At 40.7% G+C, this 17398-nt stretch overlaps 1 protein-coding gene across 7 annotated transcripts in view; it reads right to left on the bottom strand.

Moving 5' to 3' along the window:
• Positions 1 to 17398, bottom strand: part of KIF27 (kinesin family member 27) — a 95691-nt gene that overhangs the window by 13273 nt on the left and 65020 nt on the right. For 4 of the 7 annotated variants that reach the window (XM_055272118.2, XM_055272119.2, XM_055272121.2 and 1 more), the window contains 4 exons: positions 16412 to 16627; positions 10874 to 11080; positions 7346 to 7544; positions 75 to 239 (listed from right to left, as the gene is read on the bottom strand). In XM_055272118.2, the coding sequence (XP_055128093.1) occupies positions 75 to 239; positions 7346 to 7544; positions 10874 to 11080; positions 16412 to 16627 (787 nt within the window). The remainder of the gene's footprint in view (positions 1 to 74; positions 240 to 7345; positions 7545 to 10873; positions 11081 to 16411; positions 16628 to 17398) is intronic. The other 3 variants (XM_063636936.1, XM_055272120.2, XM_063636935.1) reach the window with 2 other exon arrangements.

The following is a 17398-nucleotide window of genomic DNA, read 5'->3' as shown; positions in this document are numbered from 1 at the left end:
TACACTACAAAGCTGGCATGACTTCACCAAATGCTAGAGAAACAGTGTTAGAGTGACAACACTAAAAGTCTTACACTCTGATTGTGCTAGTTGCCGCCGAACTGCTTCCCCTACCAGTTCCTTAAGTTTCTTCTTATGATCTCGGCTGGTTTTCTTATAGAAATAAAGATCTTTTTCCAACTGCTGGATTTTATCTTCATATGTTTTGAAAGTTTCCATAATGCCTTCTCCATCTTGTTCTATACAACAAAAATTTGCATTTAAAATCAGTTTTAAATAAATGATGCAAAATTATGTTTTTGTTTGTTTGTTTTTTTGAGACGGAGTCTCGCACTGTCGCCCAGGCTAGAGTGCAGTGGCGTGATATGCTCGGCTCACTGTAAGCTCCTCCTTCCAGGTTCACACCATTTTCCTGCCTCCGCCTCCCGAGTAGCTGGGACTACAGGTGCCTGGCACCACGCCCGGCTAATTTTTTTGTATTTTTAGTAGACATGGGATTTCATCATGTTAGCCAGGATGGTCTCGATCTCCTGACCTCGTGATCCGCCCGCCTCGGCCTCCCAAAGTGCTGGGATTACAGACATGAGTCACCGTGCCAGGCTGCAAAATTATGTTTTAACATAGGCCCTGGACTATATTTAAAGGATAAGAAGCATGTTACACATATCTATTACCTGAGTGGGTTTGTTTTCAGCTACAATTTGGATTTTTCTACCTGTAAAATTTCCCAAGGTAGGATTGAGCCCTTAGTCACCTCCATCCTACCCCCTACCAACCCTCACATTTTCATAAGAATTTTTTTGCAGTAGCTACCAACTAGACCTATCCTTAGAACACCAGAAGTAAGGTGTTTTCTATAAAAAATTCAAGTTTGGAACTCTGTTCATTGGCTGCTTTAGTATCTTCTGTAAAGTTTATATCAGGAGCTGTGGTTATATAAAAAGTCACATGACTAGGATTTATAGGCCCAAGAAATATACAGCCAAAACCCCCACAAAAACCAAAACCTGTTAAAAGAGGCCATAAAGACTAAATCACAAAGGAAAACACCACAGAAGAAGAAGAGGGAATATAATCCAGCATAAAGTTCTAGTTTATGCCACAATATAACTTAAAGTTTCTAAACTTTAAGTTTACAGGTAATAAAGTTTAGAAACTTTATTAATATTTTCATTAATATTTATGAATGTCTAACATTGTCTCCATTGGGTTATGCTCTTGAACCAGTGAAATCCAGCTTACTAACCTTCAGAAAAAACATAATTTCAGACCTACTCTCCCCTACTGGCATATTTATAAAATGATCCTACTGGTTTGTGATTTCCTTTGGTTACAATTGGCTGTTTTGTAGAATTTTGTTTATTTGTATATTTTAAATTAGTCCATCATCTTGTTTTAAAAAATACTTAAAATTAATGAGATCATAAATCAGAATCCCCATAAAGTATGTCATATAAATCAACTTAATTTTATTTCTGATATTCAGTTGAAATTAGAAAATTCATGAATTGTTAACATTGTCAGTTATAACTTTGTTTTTATTTTCTATTACTATTATTTTTGAGACAGCATCTCACCCTGTTGCCCAGGGTAGAGTGTATAGTGGTGCAATCATGGCTCACTACAGCTTCAACCTCCTGGCTTCAAATAATCTTCCCACCTCAGCCTCCGGGGTAGCTGGGACCACAGGCACATGCCACCATGCCTGGCTTAATTTTTTAAATTTTTGGTAGAGATGGTGTGATGGTTACTACTGAGTGTCAACTTGATTGGACTGAAAGATGTCAAGTATTGATGCCAAGTATTGAGTGTGTCTGTGAGAGTGTTGCCAAAGGAGGTTAACATTTGAGTCAGTGGGCTGGGGAAGGCACACCCACCCTTAATCTGGTGGGAACCATCTAATCAGCTGCCAGCGAATATAAAGCAGGCAGAAAAAGGCGAGACTGACCTAGCCTCCCAGCCTACATCTTTCTCCCATGCTGGATCCTTCCTGTCCTCGAACATCAGACTCCAAGCTCTTCAGTTTTGAGACTCAGACTGGCTCTCCTTGCTCCTCAAGCTTGCAGACAGCCTACTGTGGGACCTTGTGATTGTGTAAGTTAATAATAAACTCCCCTTTATATATAGAGAGAGATCTGTAGATATTTATATAGATAGCTATATATATTTATATTTATATTTATATAGATATCTATATATATGTATCTCTTAGTTCTATCCCTCTAGAGAACCCAGGTTTTAGTACCAGGAGTGGGTCTAAAGGAACAGAATATTAAGGATGGAGTTCTTTTGTTGGTTTTGGGGTTTCTGGAGTTGGCTGCTTAATCTGATTAGACCCAAAAATGCTAAAGACTCTATTCCTAATAGTATGGAGAACACTGATAGTCCTTGGCATGAACTGTTTACAGAATTATGCAAAATAAATGCATTTGACACTCCTGATTCACTGCTCGTGAGAGGCAAGGAGTTTAGTGACTCTATGTAATAAATTTGACCATATGTGGAGAACCAAGGAGCATAATGAAGCTGGTTGGTTGCTCCTAAGTTCAGTGGACAAAGTGATGAAAGAAAATCATGAACTCTTCTACCTCAGTAAAATTTCTAGGGGTCCGGTGGTGTGGGGCCTGTTGAGATATTCCTTCTAAGGTGAAGGATAAGCTGCTGCATTTGGCCCTTCCTACAACCAAGAAAGAGGCACGATGCCTAGTGGGCCTATTTGGATTTTGAAGGCAGCACATTCCTCATTTGGGTGCGTTACTCTGGCCCATTTATTGAGTGACCTGAAAGGGTGCCAGTTTTGAATGGGTTCCACAAGAGGAGAAGGCTCTGCAATAGGTCCAGGCTGCTGTGCAAGCTGCTCTGCCACTTGGGCCATATGACCCAGCAGATCCAATGGTGCTTGAGGTGTCAGTGGCAGATAGGGATGCTGTTTGGAGCCTCTCGCAGGCCCCCATAGGTGAATCACAGTGGAGGCCTCTAGGATTTTGGAGTAAGGCCCTGCCATCTTCCGCAGATAATTACTCTTCTTTTCAGAGACAGCTCTTGGCCTGTTACTGGGCTTTGGTGGAAACTGAACGCTTGACTATGGGTCATCAAGTGACCATGTGACCTGAACTGCCTATCATGAACTGGGTGTTTTCTGACCTATCTAGCTATAAAGTGGGTCATGCATAGCAGCATTCCATCATCAAATGGAAATGCTATATATGTGATCAGGCTCAAGCAGGTCCTGAAGGCATAAGTTACATGAGGAAGTGGCACAAATGCCCATGGTCTCCACTAGCCACCCTGCCTTCTCTCCTCCAGCCTGCACCGATGGCCTCATGGGGAGTTCCCTATGATCAGCTGATGGGAAGAGAAGACTAGGGCCTGGTTCATAGATGGTTCTGCACGTTATGCAGGCACCACCTGAAAGTGGACAGCTGCGGCACTAAGGCCCCTTTCTAGGACATCCCTGAAGGACACCAGTGAAGGGAAATCTTCCCAGTGGGCAGAACTTTGAACAGTGCACCTCGTTGTGCACTTTGCATGGAAGGAGAAATTGCCAGATATGCGGTTATATACTGATTCATGGGCTGTAGCCAGTGGTTTGGCTGGATGGTCAGGGACTTGGAAGAAGCATGATTGGAAAACTGCTGACAAAGAATTTTGGGGAAGAGGTATGTGGATGGACCTCTCTGTGTAGTCAAAAACTGTGAAGATATTTGTATCCCAAGTGAGTGCTCACCAACGGATGACTTCAGCAGAGGAGGATTTTAATAATCAAGTGGATACGATAACCCATTCTGTAGACACCACTCAGCCTCTTTCCCCAGCCACCCCTGTCATTGCCCAATGGCCCCATGAACAAAGTGGCCATGGTAGCAGGGATGTGGGCTCAGCAACACGGACTTCCACTCACCAAGGCTGACCTGGCTACGGCCACTGCTGAGTGCCCAATTTGCCAGCAGCAGAGACCAACACTGAGCCCTCAATATGGCACCATTCCTCAGGGTGATCGGCGAGCTACCTGGTGGCAGGTTGATTATATTGGACCTCTTCCATCACAGAAAGGGCAGAGGTTTGTCCTCACTGGAATAGACACTTACTCCGGATGTGGGTTTGCCTATCCTGCACGCAATGCTTCTGACAAGATTACCATCCATGGACTCACAGAATGCCTTATCCACTGTCATGGTATTCCACATAGCATTGCCTCTGACCAAGTCACTCACTTTATGGCTAAAGAAGTGTGGCAGTGGGCTCATGCTCATGGGATTCACTGGTCATTCACAGGATGAAGGTCCCCATCATCCTGAAGCAGCTAGATTGATAGAGCAGTGGAATGGCCTTTTGAAGTCACAATTACAACGCCAATTACATGACAATACTTTGCAGGGCTGGGACAAAGTTCTCCAGAAGGCTGTGTATGCTCTGCATCAGCATCCAGTATATGGTACTGTTTCTTCCATAGCCAGGATTCAGAAGTCCAGGGACCAAGGGGTGGAAGTAGAAGTGGCACCACCCACCATCACCCCTAGTGATCCATTAGCAATATTTTTGCTTCCTGTTCCCACAACATTACACTTCTGCTGGCCTAGAGGTCTTTGTTTCAGAGGAAAGAACACTGCCACCAGGAGACACAACAATGATTCCATTAAACTGAAAGTTAAGATAGCCACCTGGACACTTTGGGCTCCACCTACCGTTAAGTCAGCAGGCTAAGAAGGGAGTTACAGTGTTGGCTAGGATGACTGACCTGGACTATCAAGATGAAATCAGTCTACTACTCCATAACAGAGGTAAGGAAGAGTATGCAAGAAATAGAGGAGATCCATTAGGGTGTCACTTAGTATTACCATGCTCTGTGATTAAGGTCAATTGGAAACTTCAACAGCCCAATCCAGTCAGGACTACAAATGGTCCAGTCCCTTCAGGAATGAAGGGTTGGGTCACTCCACTAGGAAGAAAACCCACAACCTGCTGAGGTGCTTGCTAAAGGCAAAGGGAATACAGAATGGGTAGCAGAAGAAGGTGGTCATCAATACCAGCTATGACCATGTGACCAGCTGCAGAAACGAGGACTGTAACTGTCATATTTCCTCCTTATTTTGTTAAAAACATGTTTGTGCACGTATACACTTGTACTAAGAAAATATCTTCATTTTATTTCCGTTTTCCTTTATCATGTGACATAAGATTTATTGACCTCACATCAGCATTTAAGTACTGTTAACTTTATGAAATAGCATTTGGGTTGGGGATTGGTGCATTTCCAGTTGTATGAAGGATAGTTGTATTATGTTAGGTGTAATTATAACCTTATTATTGTCTTTATTTGAAGATTATGTATGATCTCAGGAGATGTGTATGAGTTCAAGTTGACAAGGGATGGACTTGTGACAGTAAATACCGAGTGTCAACTTGATTGGATTGAAGGATGCAAAGTATTGATCCTGGGTGTGTCTGTGAGGGTGTTGCCAAAGGAGGTTAACATTTGAGTCAGTGGGCTGGGGAAGGCAGATCCAACCTCAATCTGGTGTGCCATCTAATAAGCTACCAATGAATATAAAGCAGGCAGAAAAACATAAGAAGGTGAGACTGGCCTAGCCTCCCAGACTACATCTTTCTCCTATGCTGAATGCTTCCTGTCTTCGAACAACAGACTCCAAGTTCTTTAGTTTTGAGACTCGCACTGGCTTCCTTGCTCCTCAAGCTTGCAGACAGCCTATTGTGGGACCTTGTGATCGTGTAAGTCAATACTTAATAAACTCCCCTTTATATTTATATATATATTTATATAATATAAATCCTATATATTTTATATATCCTGTATATTTTATATATAATATATATAATATATATCATATAAAATATCATATATGATATATATATGCTATTCTGTCCCTTTAGGGATCCTTGATTAATACAGATGGGGTCCCACTATGTTGCCCAGGCTGCTTTCAAGTAAGCCTCCCACCACAACCTTCCAAAATGCTGGGATTATAGGCATGAGCCACTGCACCCAGCCACAACTTTGTTATGAACAATTTGTACAGCTATAGAAATGAATGACGTTTTTACTTTTTTTTTTTTTTGAGACAGGGTCTTAACTCTGTCACCCAGGCTGGAGTGCAGTGGTGTGACCACAGCCACTGCAGGCTCAACCTCTGGGACTCAGGTGATCCTCCCATCTCAGCCTCCCAAGTAGCTGGGACTACAGGCGCGTGCCACCACGCCTGGCTAGTTTTTTGTATTTTTTTGTAGAGATGGAGCTCCGCCATGTTGTCCAGGCTGGTCTAGAACTTCTGGGCTCAAGCAATCCTCTTGACTCAGCCTCCCAAAGTGCTGGGATTACAGGGATGAGCCACCATGTTTGGCCAAGTTTTTATATATTCTTATTTGGCTATAGCATGAACTTTTGTGGCATAATCCCAGTCACTTTAAAAAATATTAAAATATCAGTTTCGGAACTAAACTAAGGTAAGGAGAGCATGTTTGAATGTAACGATATGTGAGATCTTGCAAGGAAATTGTCATTAGGCAACTGGTTGCTAATTAACCAGTGACAGAATTAACTTAGAAGCAAATTGCCTCAACACTCAAATTCACAGATTTTTCCAATTTTCTGCTTACTCAGGGTGCTTCTTCCAGATCCCTTTTGATCTATTTTCAGCTATGGATTCATGAGAATCAAGACTAAGCAGCCTGAACTGAAGGAGTAACAGTATCACCTAACAATGATTTTGCTGCCATAGTAGCTGTTTGTATACTGGCCATATGCCTAGGTAAAATGAGGCCAGATCACTCTAAGAGTTTTCTATCAGAGTTGGTGGTGAACTACTGCTCACTGATAATGGTATGTGTCCATCAATGGCAGTATAATTTTGACCCAAGATATTATTTTAATGCATAAAATTTTATAATCAACTGATGACTATAACCAGAAATATAACTAGGAATATGACAGAACCTATCACTTTAATTTTGTGAGTGGAAAATAACTAAATATGATAGTATTATATCCCTGGGAAATAAAAAAAAAAATTTAACTGTATACCAAAAAGGCTGAATCAATCCCACATTTCTACATAAAAACTAGACCAACAACAAGCTGACAGGATTGTAGCAGTTCTTATGTGCATACTGGAGGCAGGCAGAAGAGATGGCATTCCAAGCACGAATAGCCCTACAACAAAGTCAACTGTCCCAAAATGTGGCAACCAAAACATGTAAAGCCCAAAAACTTGTCTAAGAGCAACTATTTAAACATGTTGAGCTTTTAAGTGATCAAATTCTGTCCTATCTTCCTTCAGTACCCACACCTACACAACAACTTTACATAACTGTCAAAAGGGGAAGTTACCTTTGAAATGATGTAACAGCAACTGCATCTTTTGTTCGTGTTCCTTTTGCTGGAGAGTCAGTCTCCGGTCACACTGCAATTTTAGATGGTCCAGTGCAGATTCTAATTCACGAACCATATTATCCCGTTCCAGAACTTTCATTTTCATTTCTTCATTATATAACTGTTGTTTCCGTTCAGCTTCTCGCAAATTCACCACCTAACAAATACATATTTTGACCTCTTAAGTGTGTCTTAGATAAGCTAATATAATAATCTACTTTTCTTAGGCTACTTCAAGATGAACTTCCTTAATTTCCATAGTGTAAATGATTCCTGCCAGGTATTGGGTCCTTAGGCAAATGCTTTGTATCATATTCACAAAACAACCTAACAGCCTTTTGAATTTGTTGGAATTCAGGCCGGGCACAGTGGCTCACGCCTGTAGTCCCAGCAGTTTGGGAGGCTGAGGTGGGGGGATCACTTGGGGTAAGGAGTTCGAGACCAACCTGACCAACATAGTAAAATCCCGTCTCTACTAAAAAATATATAAAATTAGCTAGGTGTGGTGGTGCACGCCTGTAATCCCAGCTACTTGGGAGGCTGAAGCAGGAGAATGGCTTGAACCCGGGAGGCAGAGGCTGCAGTGGAGCCAAGATCGCCCCATTGTACTCCAGCCTGGGTGCAAGAGCAAAACTCCGTCTTAAAAAAAAAGAATTTGTTGGAATTCTGAATTGATGACACTTTCTTTTTTTTTTTTTTTTTTTTTGAGAAGGAGTCTCGCTCTATCACCCAAGCTGGAGTGCAGTGGCACAATCTCGGCTCACTGCAAGCTCCGCCTCCCGGGTTCATGCCATTCTCCTGCCTCAGCCTCCTGAGTAGCTGGGACTACAGGTGCCCGCCACCACGCCCAGCTAATTTTTTGTATTTTTAGTAGAGATGGGGTTTCACCGTGTTAGCTAGGATGGTCTCGATCTCCTGACCTCGTGATCTGCCCGCCTCAGCCTCCCAAAGTGCTGGGATTACAGGCGTGAGCCACCGTGCCCAGCCACTACTTTCATTTTTAATATACTGTTGCTCTAATAATCACCCTTCCATAATTTGTTAAATGTAATCTATGCAGTTTACATTTAATAATTCTGTAACTTCATTTCTCTAGTCTAGGTGGATAGTGAGAGGGTAAAGATTCTTGAAACATCTAGACAATTCCAAGTTTTAACTCCAGAATGGATGTTATAAATAAGTGACAGTTTGGGTGTTTTGTTGTTGTTGTTGTTGTTAAGATGGAGTCTCACTCTGTTACCTCAGGTTGGAGTGCAGTGGTGCAATCATAGTTCACTGCAGCTTCCAACTCCTGAGATCAAGTGATCCTCCCACCTCAGCCTCCCACATAGCTGGGACCATAGGTACATGCCATCATGCCTGGCTAAGTTTTTAAAAAAATTTTTTCATAGAGACAGGGTCTCACTATGTTGCCCAAGCTGGTCTTGAATTCCTGGCCTCAAGTGATCCTCCTGCCTTGGTGTCCCAAAGCACTGGGATTATAGGTGTGAGCCACCACACCCAGCCACGTTATGCATTTTGTCTACTGGATTCTTCCCTGCTGATGTGAAGTAAAAATACTTCAGACAATGTCTATGTCACAGAACTTGTTAATAATCTAATGACCTCTCCAGAAAAATAATCATTAATACAAGGGTTCCCAGGATCAGACAATCCACTGACCTTAGCCAGGTTGCCTTGCTTTACGAGTAGCACAAGGGCCAGGCACGGTGGCTCACACCTGTAATACCAGCACTTTGGGAGGCCGAAGCGGGAGGATCACGAGGTCAGGAGTTCGAGACCAGCCTGGCCAACATGGTGAAACCCCATCTCTACTAAAAATACAAAAATTAGCTGGGCATGGCAGCACACGCCTGTAATCCTAGCTACTCAGGAGGCCGAGGCAGGAGAATTGCTTGAACCTGGGGGACGGAGGTTGCAGTGAGCCGAGATCACACCAGTCTGGACAACAGAGTGAGACTCCATCTCAGGAAAAAAAAAAAAAAAAAGAGCAGCATAAAGAGTTATCTGTATCAGGCTGGGCGCGGTGGCTCACGCCTGTAATCCCAGCACTTTGGGAGGACAAGGCGGGCGGATCATGAGGTCAGGAGATCGAGACCATCCCTGTCTAACATGGTGAAACCCCGTCTCTACTAAAAAAAAATACAAAAAAAATTAGCCAGGCGTGGTGGCGGGCGCTTGTAGTCCCAGCTACTCGGGAGGCTGAGGCAGGAGAATGGCGTGAACCTGGGAGGCAGAGCTTGCACTGAGCCGAGATCACGCCACTGCACTCCAGCCTGGGCGACAGAGCGAGACTCTGTCTTAAAAAAAAAAAAAAAAAAAGTTATCTATGTCAAAGCACTCCACCATCTTTCTACCCTCCAAACATGCAGCAATAGGATGCACTCTCATCAGTAACAATAACAGTAGCTTACTACTGATGATGATTATCCAAGAGGAGGCTGTGCATAACATTTTCATTTATCTTATTTCACAGAATTATAATTTTATTTATTTTTTTTGAGACAGGCTGTTGCTCTGTTGCCCCAGACTGAAGTGCAGTAGTGATCATAGCTCACTACAAACTCAAATTCCTGGGCTCATGTGATCCTCCTGCCTCAGCCTCCCAAGTACCTGGGACTACAGGTGTATGCTACCACACCCGGCTAATTCTGGTATTTTTTGTAGAGACAGGATCTCAAATTCTGGGCTCAAGTGATTCTCTTGACTCAGCCTCCCAAAGTGCTAGGATTACAGGCATGAGCCACTGCACCTGGCCTTAGGACTTTATTTTAAAATATCAGTATTTTATTTTTCATTAATTGTCTGATATTCTCATAAATTGAATGTACTTTTCAGAGAAGAGTTATCTCATTGTTTAACACTTCATAATATATAACTTAAGTGGAAAAGACATTAGAGAAAAGACGGATATAGTTCTCAATGCTATGAAACATCTCTGGATCAGTAAATTGTCTAATCTGTAAAAAATACAACATTTTAATTGATTTAAGCACATTCAGTTAATAAAATCTACTATTATCTTTGCCACTGATACACCACTTTATCCTCATTTTAGCTCATACATGATGAGAAAGTACAGATTCCCCTACCCTATACAGCAATGAAGGAAAGGGAATCAAAACTTGGAGGGCCCTTGACTTTTCATGAGTGCCAGGTAGAACATCCACATCTAGAAAACATCCAAGAAATAATGAGCAAGGAATATAACTTAAATTCTTTGGTTTTAAAAACTTTCAAAAAGGACTTCTTTTGAAAGGCCCTCCAACTTTAAGAACCTCACAAAGTTAGGCCTACATATTTGGATAATCACAAAGCTTTCAGATGACAACATTTAGTTCTATAAAGAGAAATCATGCTTAAATTTGTAGTTACACCATCAAATCTTTAAGCCTTTCAATTTCTTTAAAAATTCAAAATAAATATAGGATGTAAGCATCTTGACCCATCTTTATAAGAAAAATATTCTGACCCTCAAAAACGAACCTTATTGAAATATCTGAAAAGAATAGCTCTAATCTCAACAGGACTCAGGCAAGCTAGTTTTTCCAAGACATTTGCTTCACTACGAGAGAGATTATGTAATGATGCTCTAAGTGACTTCTGGCGATTCTGGATACTTTCATTCTTGTATTCAATTGCAGCTTCCAAAGCTTCAATCCCTTCTTCAAGTTGGAAAAGAATATGTTCTTCCTAGATATAACAGAAATCACTCATTTTAAATGAAATAGTATAACTTTGACTTTTTCATATACTCAGATCCTACTGAACCATTTGAGTCTAATGGACGTTACCACTCTTGTACTAGATTTTAACAAAATGTTTTTTGAGTGCTTGCTATGCCACATAATGCAGTGTGTGTATACATGTGTGTAGACATGTGTGTATACATGTGTGTAGACATGTGTGTATACATGTGTGTACACACACACACACACAACATATTAACATAATCATTAAGCCCTCGCAATAAACCTGATGGAATAAAATGGAAAAGACAGAAGTTTAGGTGATTTCTGAAATGTTCCAAGGTTATACAACAAATGCTGATCATCTAATCCAAGGAATATACTTGAACAAAGCCTAAGCCCACAGGATTAGCAGTATTGTCATATATCTCCTCCATAACCCCTAAAGTGCATATTATATGTCAATATTTCCACTAGTGAGATCTAGAGACTCACTGTTGTCCCTTCAGTGATCTATCAAAACAATATACTGCCTAGAGGGAATAACTTATTCTAAATGTTAGAATAAGTTATTAAGAACTAGTAATAAAAAAGCACAATATGGCATAAAAAAGTAGTGAGGATTTAAGTATCTGAAATATTTCATAAGATTCCTATGAAATGTTATTAGAAGGAAAATGTAGGTGTTAAAAATAGGGCAACGTAGTATTTTTTCACATACTAGAGATCGATGAATCCCTGTAGGAAAACCTACAAGTTCTTTTTTTCTTTTTTTTTTGGGCACAGGGTCTCGCTATGTTGCCCAGGCTGAACTCAAACTCTTGGGCCCAAGCGAACCTCCTACCTTGCCCTCCTGAGTAGCTGGGACTACAGGCACACGCCACCATGCCCAGCTCTTCCAGTTCTTTGAACTATCCAAATACATGTTATGTTGGTGATACAAATCTCTGGTAAGGAATTACTTCAGATTGGTGAGATTTGGATATATGTTTCCATATACCTATACCTATTGTGGAGGCCACCTCAATAAGTTCCGGTGGCAGACTATCTTGTCCATCTGCACACCCTTATTGCCTAACACAGTACCTATCACATAGTTTGAACTCAGTATCTGTTGACTTAATGAAGAAAGAAGAGAAAAAAATTTTCATGTGTGCTTGGTTACAGGACCCATGTTATTTCTCTCCACTCCTCCCCCTAACATCCCAAAGGAAAATAATGTGAATATTTCTTTTTTTTTTTTTTTTTTTTTTTGACAGGGTCTCACTCACTTTGTCAACCAGGCTGGAGTGCAGTGGTGGGATCTCAGCTCACTGCAACCTCCACTTCCTGGGTTTAAGCAATTCTCCTGCCTCAGCCTCCCAAGTAACTGGGATTACAGGTGCATGCCACCATGCCTAGCTAATTTTTGTATTTTTAGTTGAGAAGGGGTTTCGCCACATTGGCCAGGCTGGTCTTGGAACTCCTGACTTCAGGTGATCTGCCTGCCTCAGCCTCCCAAAGTGATGGGATTACAGGTGTGAGCCACCATGCCTGGTCAATAGTGTGAATATTTCTGATCTACCTAAAGAAAAAATGTTCATCAGCCATTCTATTTCTCTGTGCAATCACTAACCATATGGAATTTGATGGTTTGATAATTGCTCCATAAGGAATAAAATAATATTCACCTTTTCAAGAAAAAAACCCCTTAAATACTAAAATGTACTTAGGTGAACGAATAAGAGGAGCCACAAATAAAAGTGAATTATCCAATATAGAGTAAGTCCTTATCATCAATAGGTTCTTGGAAACTGTGACTTTAAGAGAAACAATATATAACAAAACAAATTTTTTTTCTTATTAACTTTGAAACAAAAGCAACTATGTTGAAGGAAAACAATGTAATTTGAGGACCTGATGTACATGGTGTCTCTTAAAGTGACAATTTCCAAGAACCTATCCACGATGTTCAGTGAGGACTTTACTGTACTTGACTTTTGAATTCATACTATGACTATATTTTATCAAAAACAAATTTGAAGAGTTTGCCTTTATACATGGCTGAGGACAATTTCATATAAATTCAGTTTCTATGGTTTTGGATCTAAGTTAAGGAAGTACTGAGATAATATAAGGTAGTGTGAATATAGAAACCCAAGGACAGCCCGCTCCAGTGAGGCTGCAGCACATCAGTGTTTGTAGTTCCCTCTAACTCAGCAATAGGTGTAGGTTGACAAGATACGTGGCAATGGGAAACTATCATGGGATGAAAAATTTGCCACAATACAAACCACAGGTTATCAAGGGTTGACTCTGCTTTATGACAGAGCACTGCTTTTCAACTTTAATGTGTACCCAGGAGCTCACTAGAATTCAGATTCTGATCCAGCAGGTCCACTTGGGGCCTAAGGATCTGCATTTCTAACAAGCTTCCAAGTGATGCTGTTGCTGCTGGTCCAGAGACCAAGTAAAATGAAACAAAAAAACTAACGACAACTTTTGAGCAAGCACTGAAGAGATTTCCCTATAAATTATATGTTCTTGGCAGGGTGCAGTGGCTCAGGCCTGTAAACCCAGCACTTTGGGACACTGAGGTCGGTGGATCACTTGAGGTCAGGAGTTCAAGACCAGCCTGACCAACATGGTGAAACCTCGTCTCTACTAAAAATACAAAAATTAGGCCAGGCGCGGTGGCTCACACCCGTAATCCCAGCACTTTGGGAGGCCAAGGTGGGTGGATCACGAAGTCAGGAGATCGAGACCATCTTGGCCAACATGGTGAAACCCCATCTCTACTAAAATACAATAAACTAGCCAAGCATGATAGTGCTTGCCTGTAGTGCCAGCTACTCGGGTGGCTGAGGCAGGGGAATCGCTTGAACCAGGCAGGCGGAGGTTGTAGTGAGCTGAGATCGCGCCACGGCACTCCAGCCTGGTGACAGAGCAAGACTCCGTCTCAAAAAAAAAAAAAAAAATTAGCTGGGCATGGTAGCACACATCTGTAATCCCAGCTACTCAGGAGGCTGAGGCAGGAGAATTGCTTGAACCCAGGAGACGGAGGCAGTGAGCCGAGATGGCACCACTGCACTCCAGCCTGAGTGACAGAGTGAGACTCCATCTCAAAAAAAAAAAAAGTATGTTCTCATCATAAAATGAGAAATTAAAAGTTTAAAAGATTAGATAAACATAATAGTTCTTATATTTTCCTCCCTACTTATTAAGCAACTACTCTGTATTATTAGAAATCTAAAGTTCAGGTATTCTTTAATTTTAGTTTCTGGATTTTACCAAAAAAAAAAAAAAAGCGGTGTGACTTGTCTGTAGTAAATTGTTGGGTAATCTACTATTAGTGTAATGATCTAGAATCTTTCTATCCATTTCCATAAAGTAATAAAATTAGGAAAAATAATTTACTGTGGAAACAGAAAATTATCCTAAACAAGTTTAAAGACATTAAGATAGCAAACCATTCCAACTAGATTTTATTGATGCCTTGTGTCACATCAGAATCTCATGTTCTCAATCATCTGCTAGTGACAGATCTATCTGGAATATTAACCTTGGCTTTAAAATCGTGATAACAGCAGAGCCTCACTTGAGAGCTACACTAAGAAGAACCAACCATGTGGAAGAAAGGTGCATAGAAGCTCATGTGACTAAGTAGAACTCTACCAGTTGTAGGAGGCTTATCATTCCCTCAAACCCCAGTCCAGAATAGCTGCAAAATAGGTATCATGCACCATACTATATTTTTACCACAAATCTGTAAATGTTTTTTGTTACAGGATCCCACATGAAATACAAACCTAAATGTTTCTTGATATTAATGGAACTCTACCCTACTGCAAACATAATTTGTTAATTCTCATCTCTGTGCCTTATTCAAAGATGTTCTATCTAAAACGGACTTCTTTCTTGCATCTGCCAGTGCATATCATGTTTTTCATAATCTAGCTCAAGATTCTGATCTACTGAGGCTGCCTTGATGAATCTTCCCCCAAATGATCACTTCATTGCTTTGAATAAATAATGTAAGCTGTAATACATTATCCACAACTTGATTTTCAATGTCCTTCAGAGTTTGGAGTTTTCTTGTATTTCTATCTGTTTTCCCAAATAGAGTATTAATTTCTCAAGGGAAACATAATACTTTTGTTTTGTTTTGTTTTGTTTTTTGCTTCTTCTATCTTCTATAGAGCTTAGTAATAGTCACAGGCAGGCAGAATTCCTTAAATATCTGAATTCTGCTGTATCTTAGGCTCTCATGTCTTCAAATCTATAACCCTTGGGCTCCAATTTAACACCTTGGGAGGACAGCCTGGCTCTCTGTTCCTCTGCACAGCTACCCAGCTTAAGTTATAAAACAGGGCAACAGAGGTCTATAATGTTCCTTTCAACTGCCACTTAGCCCCCAATCAAGGATTGATTTGTAATTCAATCCTTTCATCAATTCTCAATGAGCAACAATCTAATGTTATCCTTGCTCCTATTTCTTAACTAGCCCCCATAACTTCCTGTCACTTGTTCCAAACTAAAACACTACAAGATTCACCAATATGTGTGATTCTCAGCTATTCACCCTCTCTTAGCAATTTTCCCTTGCTTTGGTAATAATGAGACACCAACAATAAATATTTGCAGAGGAAGTTCAGATTCAAAAATTCATCTTTCTCTGATGAAGTAAGGTAAAGGTACCACTGCCAACTGACTGAAAATTTTGAAAAAAGACAAAGTCTGGGGCAATTTGACAGCCCATAAATGAATCGTCTTCTACATAGTTTTAAAAAACCGTAACTAAAACTATAGTTCTAAAAAAACTGTAACTATAACTAAAACGTCTTTTACTGGGACTAGAATTTTGTGCATCTATCTGGCTGGACAGAGTATGGACACTGGGCCTTCTAAACCAAGGTTTCATGGAAAGAATTAACCCCTAATTCCTTAGGCATCTCTTGTATGTAATAAATTACCTAGTATTTTTCAAGAAATATGTATAGAGAAAAGTCAGGTGCCCTCCAGAAGAGTCCCTCAAATCATTTTCTATGTTCTGTGATTTCAGACAAGAAACCCCAGCTGAGGAGGCAAATATACTCAAGGAAAGGTAATAATTTCCAAATGCCTGGCAGTGCCAGGAAGGGGCCATGTCCATGGACCACTATGTGAGGATATCTCAGTCTCAAGTCAAGCGTGGTTTATGGTGCCAAAGAAGTGCCAGGTGAACTCACTAACATCTGACAAAATTTCAAGGAACCAAGTTTACCAGATAATATTTATGATTATGTGAAAAAGACTGAGGAAATCACTCAAGTGATCCATCATACAGCACCTCCAGTTCCAAAGAATACTGACTTACTTGAGGTGATAACACTCTACCATTTTTAAGTTTTTCATCCACACTGTGTCTTCGTTTCTGGAGCTGATCCTTTTCTTTCTGGAGGACTTCAACTTGTTCTGAAATCTTTGTTTTCTCCTCAGCTGTACTGGTCTGGAGCTGCACATTCTTTTCAGACAACTCTTGTTCCATTAAGTTCAGGCGAGTTGATATTTTCAAACTATCTGTGTTTAAGGCCTAAAAGATACAACCCACCAGACACCCCAAAAACAGTTACTAGAAATCTAGACTGCATAAAAATTAGGAAAAACATAGAGAAAATTGCTAAATGGATATATTTTTAGTTTTTACATTATTGTTTTCTCCCATGGATTTTTTTTGAGGGAGGGGGCATTCATTTTCTTTTTTTGTTTTTGACATGGAGTTTTGCTCTTGTTCCCCAGGCTAGAGTGCAATGGTGCAACCTCAGCTCACTGCAACCTGCACTTCCCAGGTTCAAGCGATTCTCCTGCTTCAGCCTCCCTGGTTGCTGGGATTACAGGCGCTCGTCACCACGCGCTGCTAATTTTTTGTATTTTTAGTAGAGATGGGGTTTTACCATGTTGGCCACGCTGGTCTCGAACTCCTGACCTCAGGTGATCCACCCGCCTCAGCCCCCCAAAGTTCTGAGATTACAGACATGAGACACTGCACCCGACCGAGGTGTTCATTTTCTAAAATCTTAAGTTGAACGCCTTTTGTTAAAAAAAAAAGTCTATTTAAACTCTGAGTTTACTACCAAGAATTGCCTTGACGAGGTTTTCAGAGGCAGTATTTTTCTTTTTTCTTATTTTCTAAATTGAACTTTTCTTTCTTGGCTTACATTCTACATTGTAGAATTATGTTACAGTTTACTAGGGGTTGACATGTGGTGTGTTTAAACATATGATTGGTTGGCTTAAACATATAATTTGTTTTTACTCGTATTTCATTCTGATCAGAAAATATGGCCATATTTACGGAGATGTT

The sequence above is a fragment of the Symphalangus syndactylus genome, chromosome 3 (genome assembly GCF_028878055.3).
Source record: "Symphalangus syndactylus isolate Jambi chromosome 3, NHGRI_mSymSyn1-v2.1_pri, whole genome shotgun sequence".
Taxonomy (NCBI): Eukaryota; Metazoa; Chordata; class Mammalia; order Primates; family Hylobatidae; genus Symphalangus; species Symphalangus syndactylus.
This window is presented reverse-complemented; position numbering and strand designations above follow the sequence as displayed.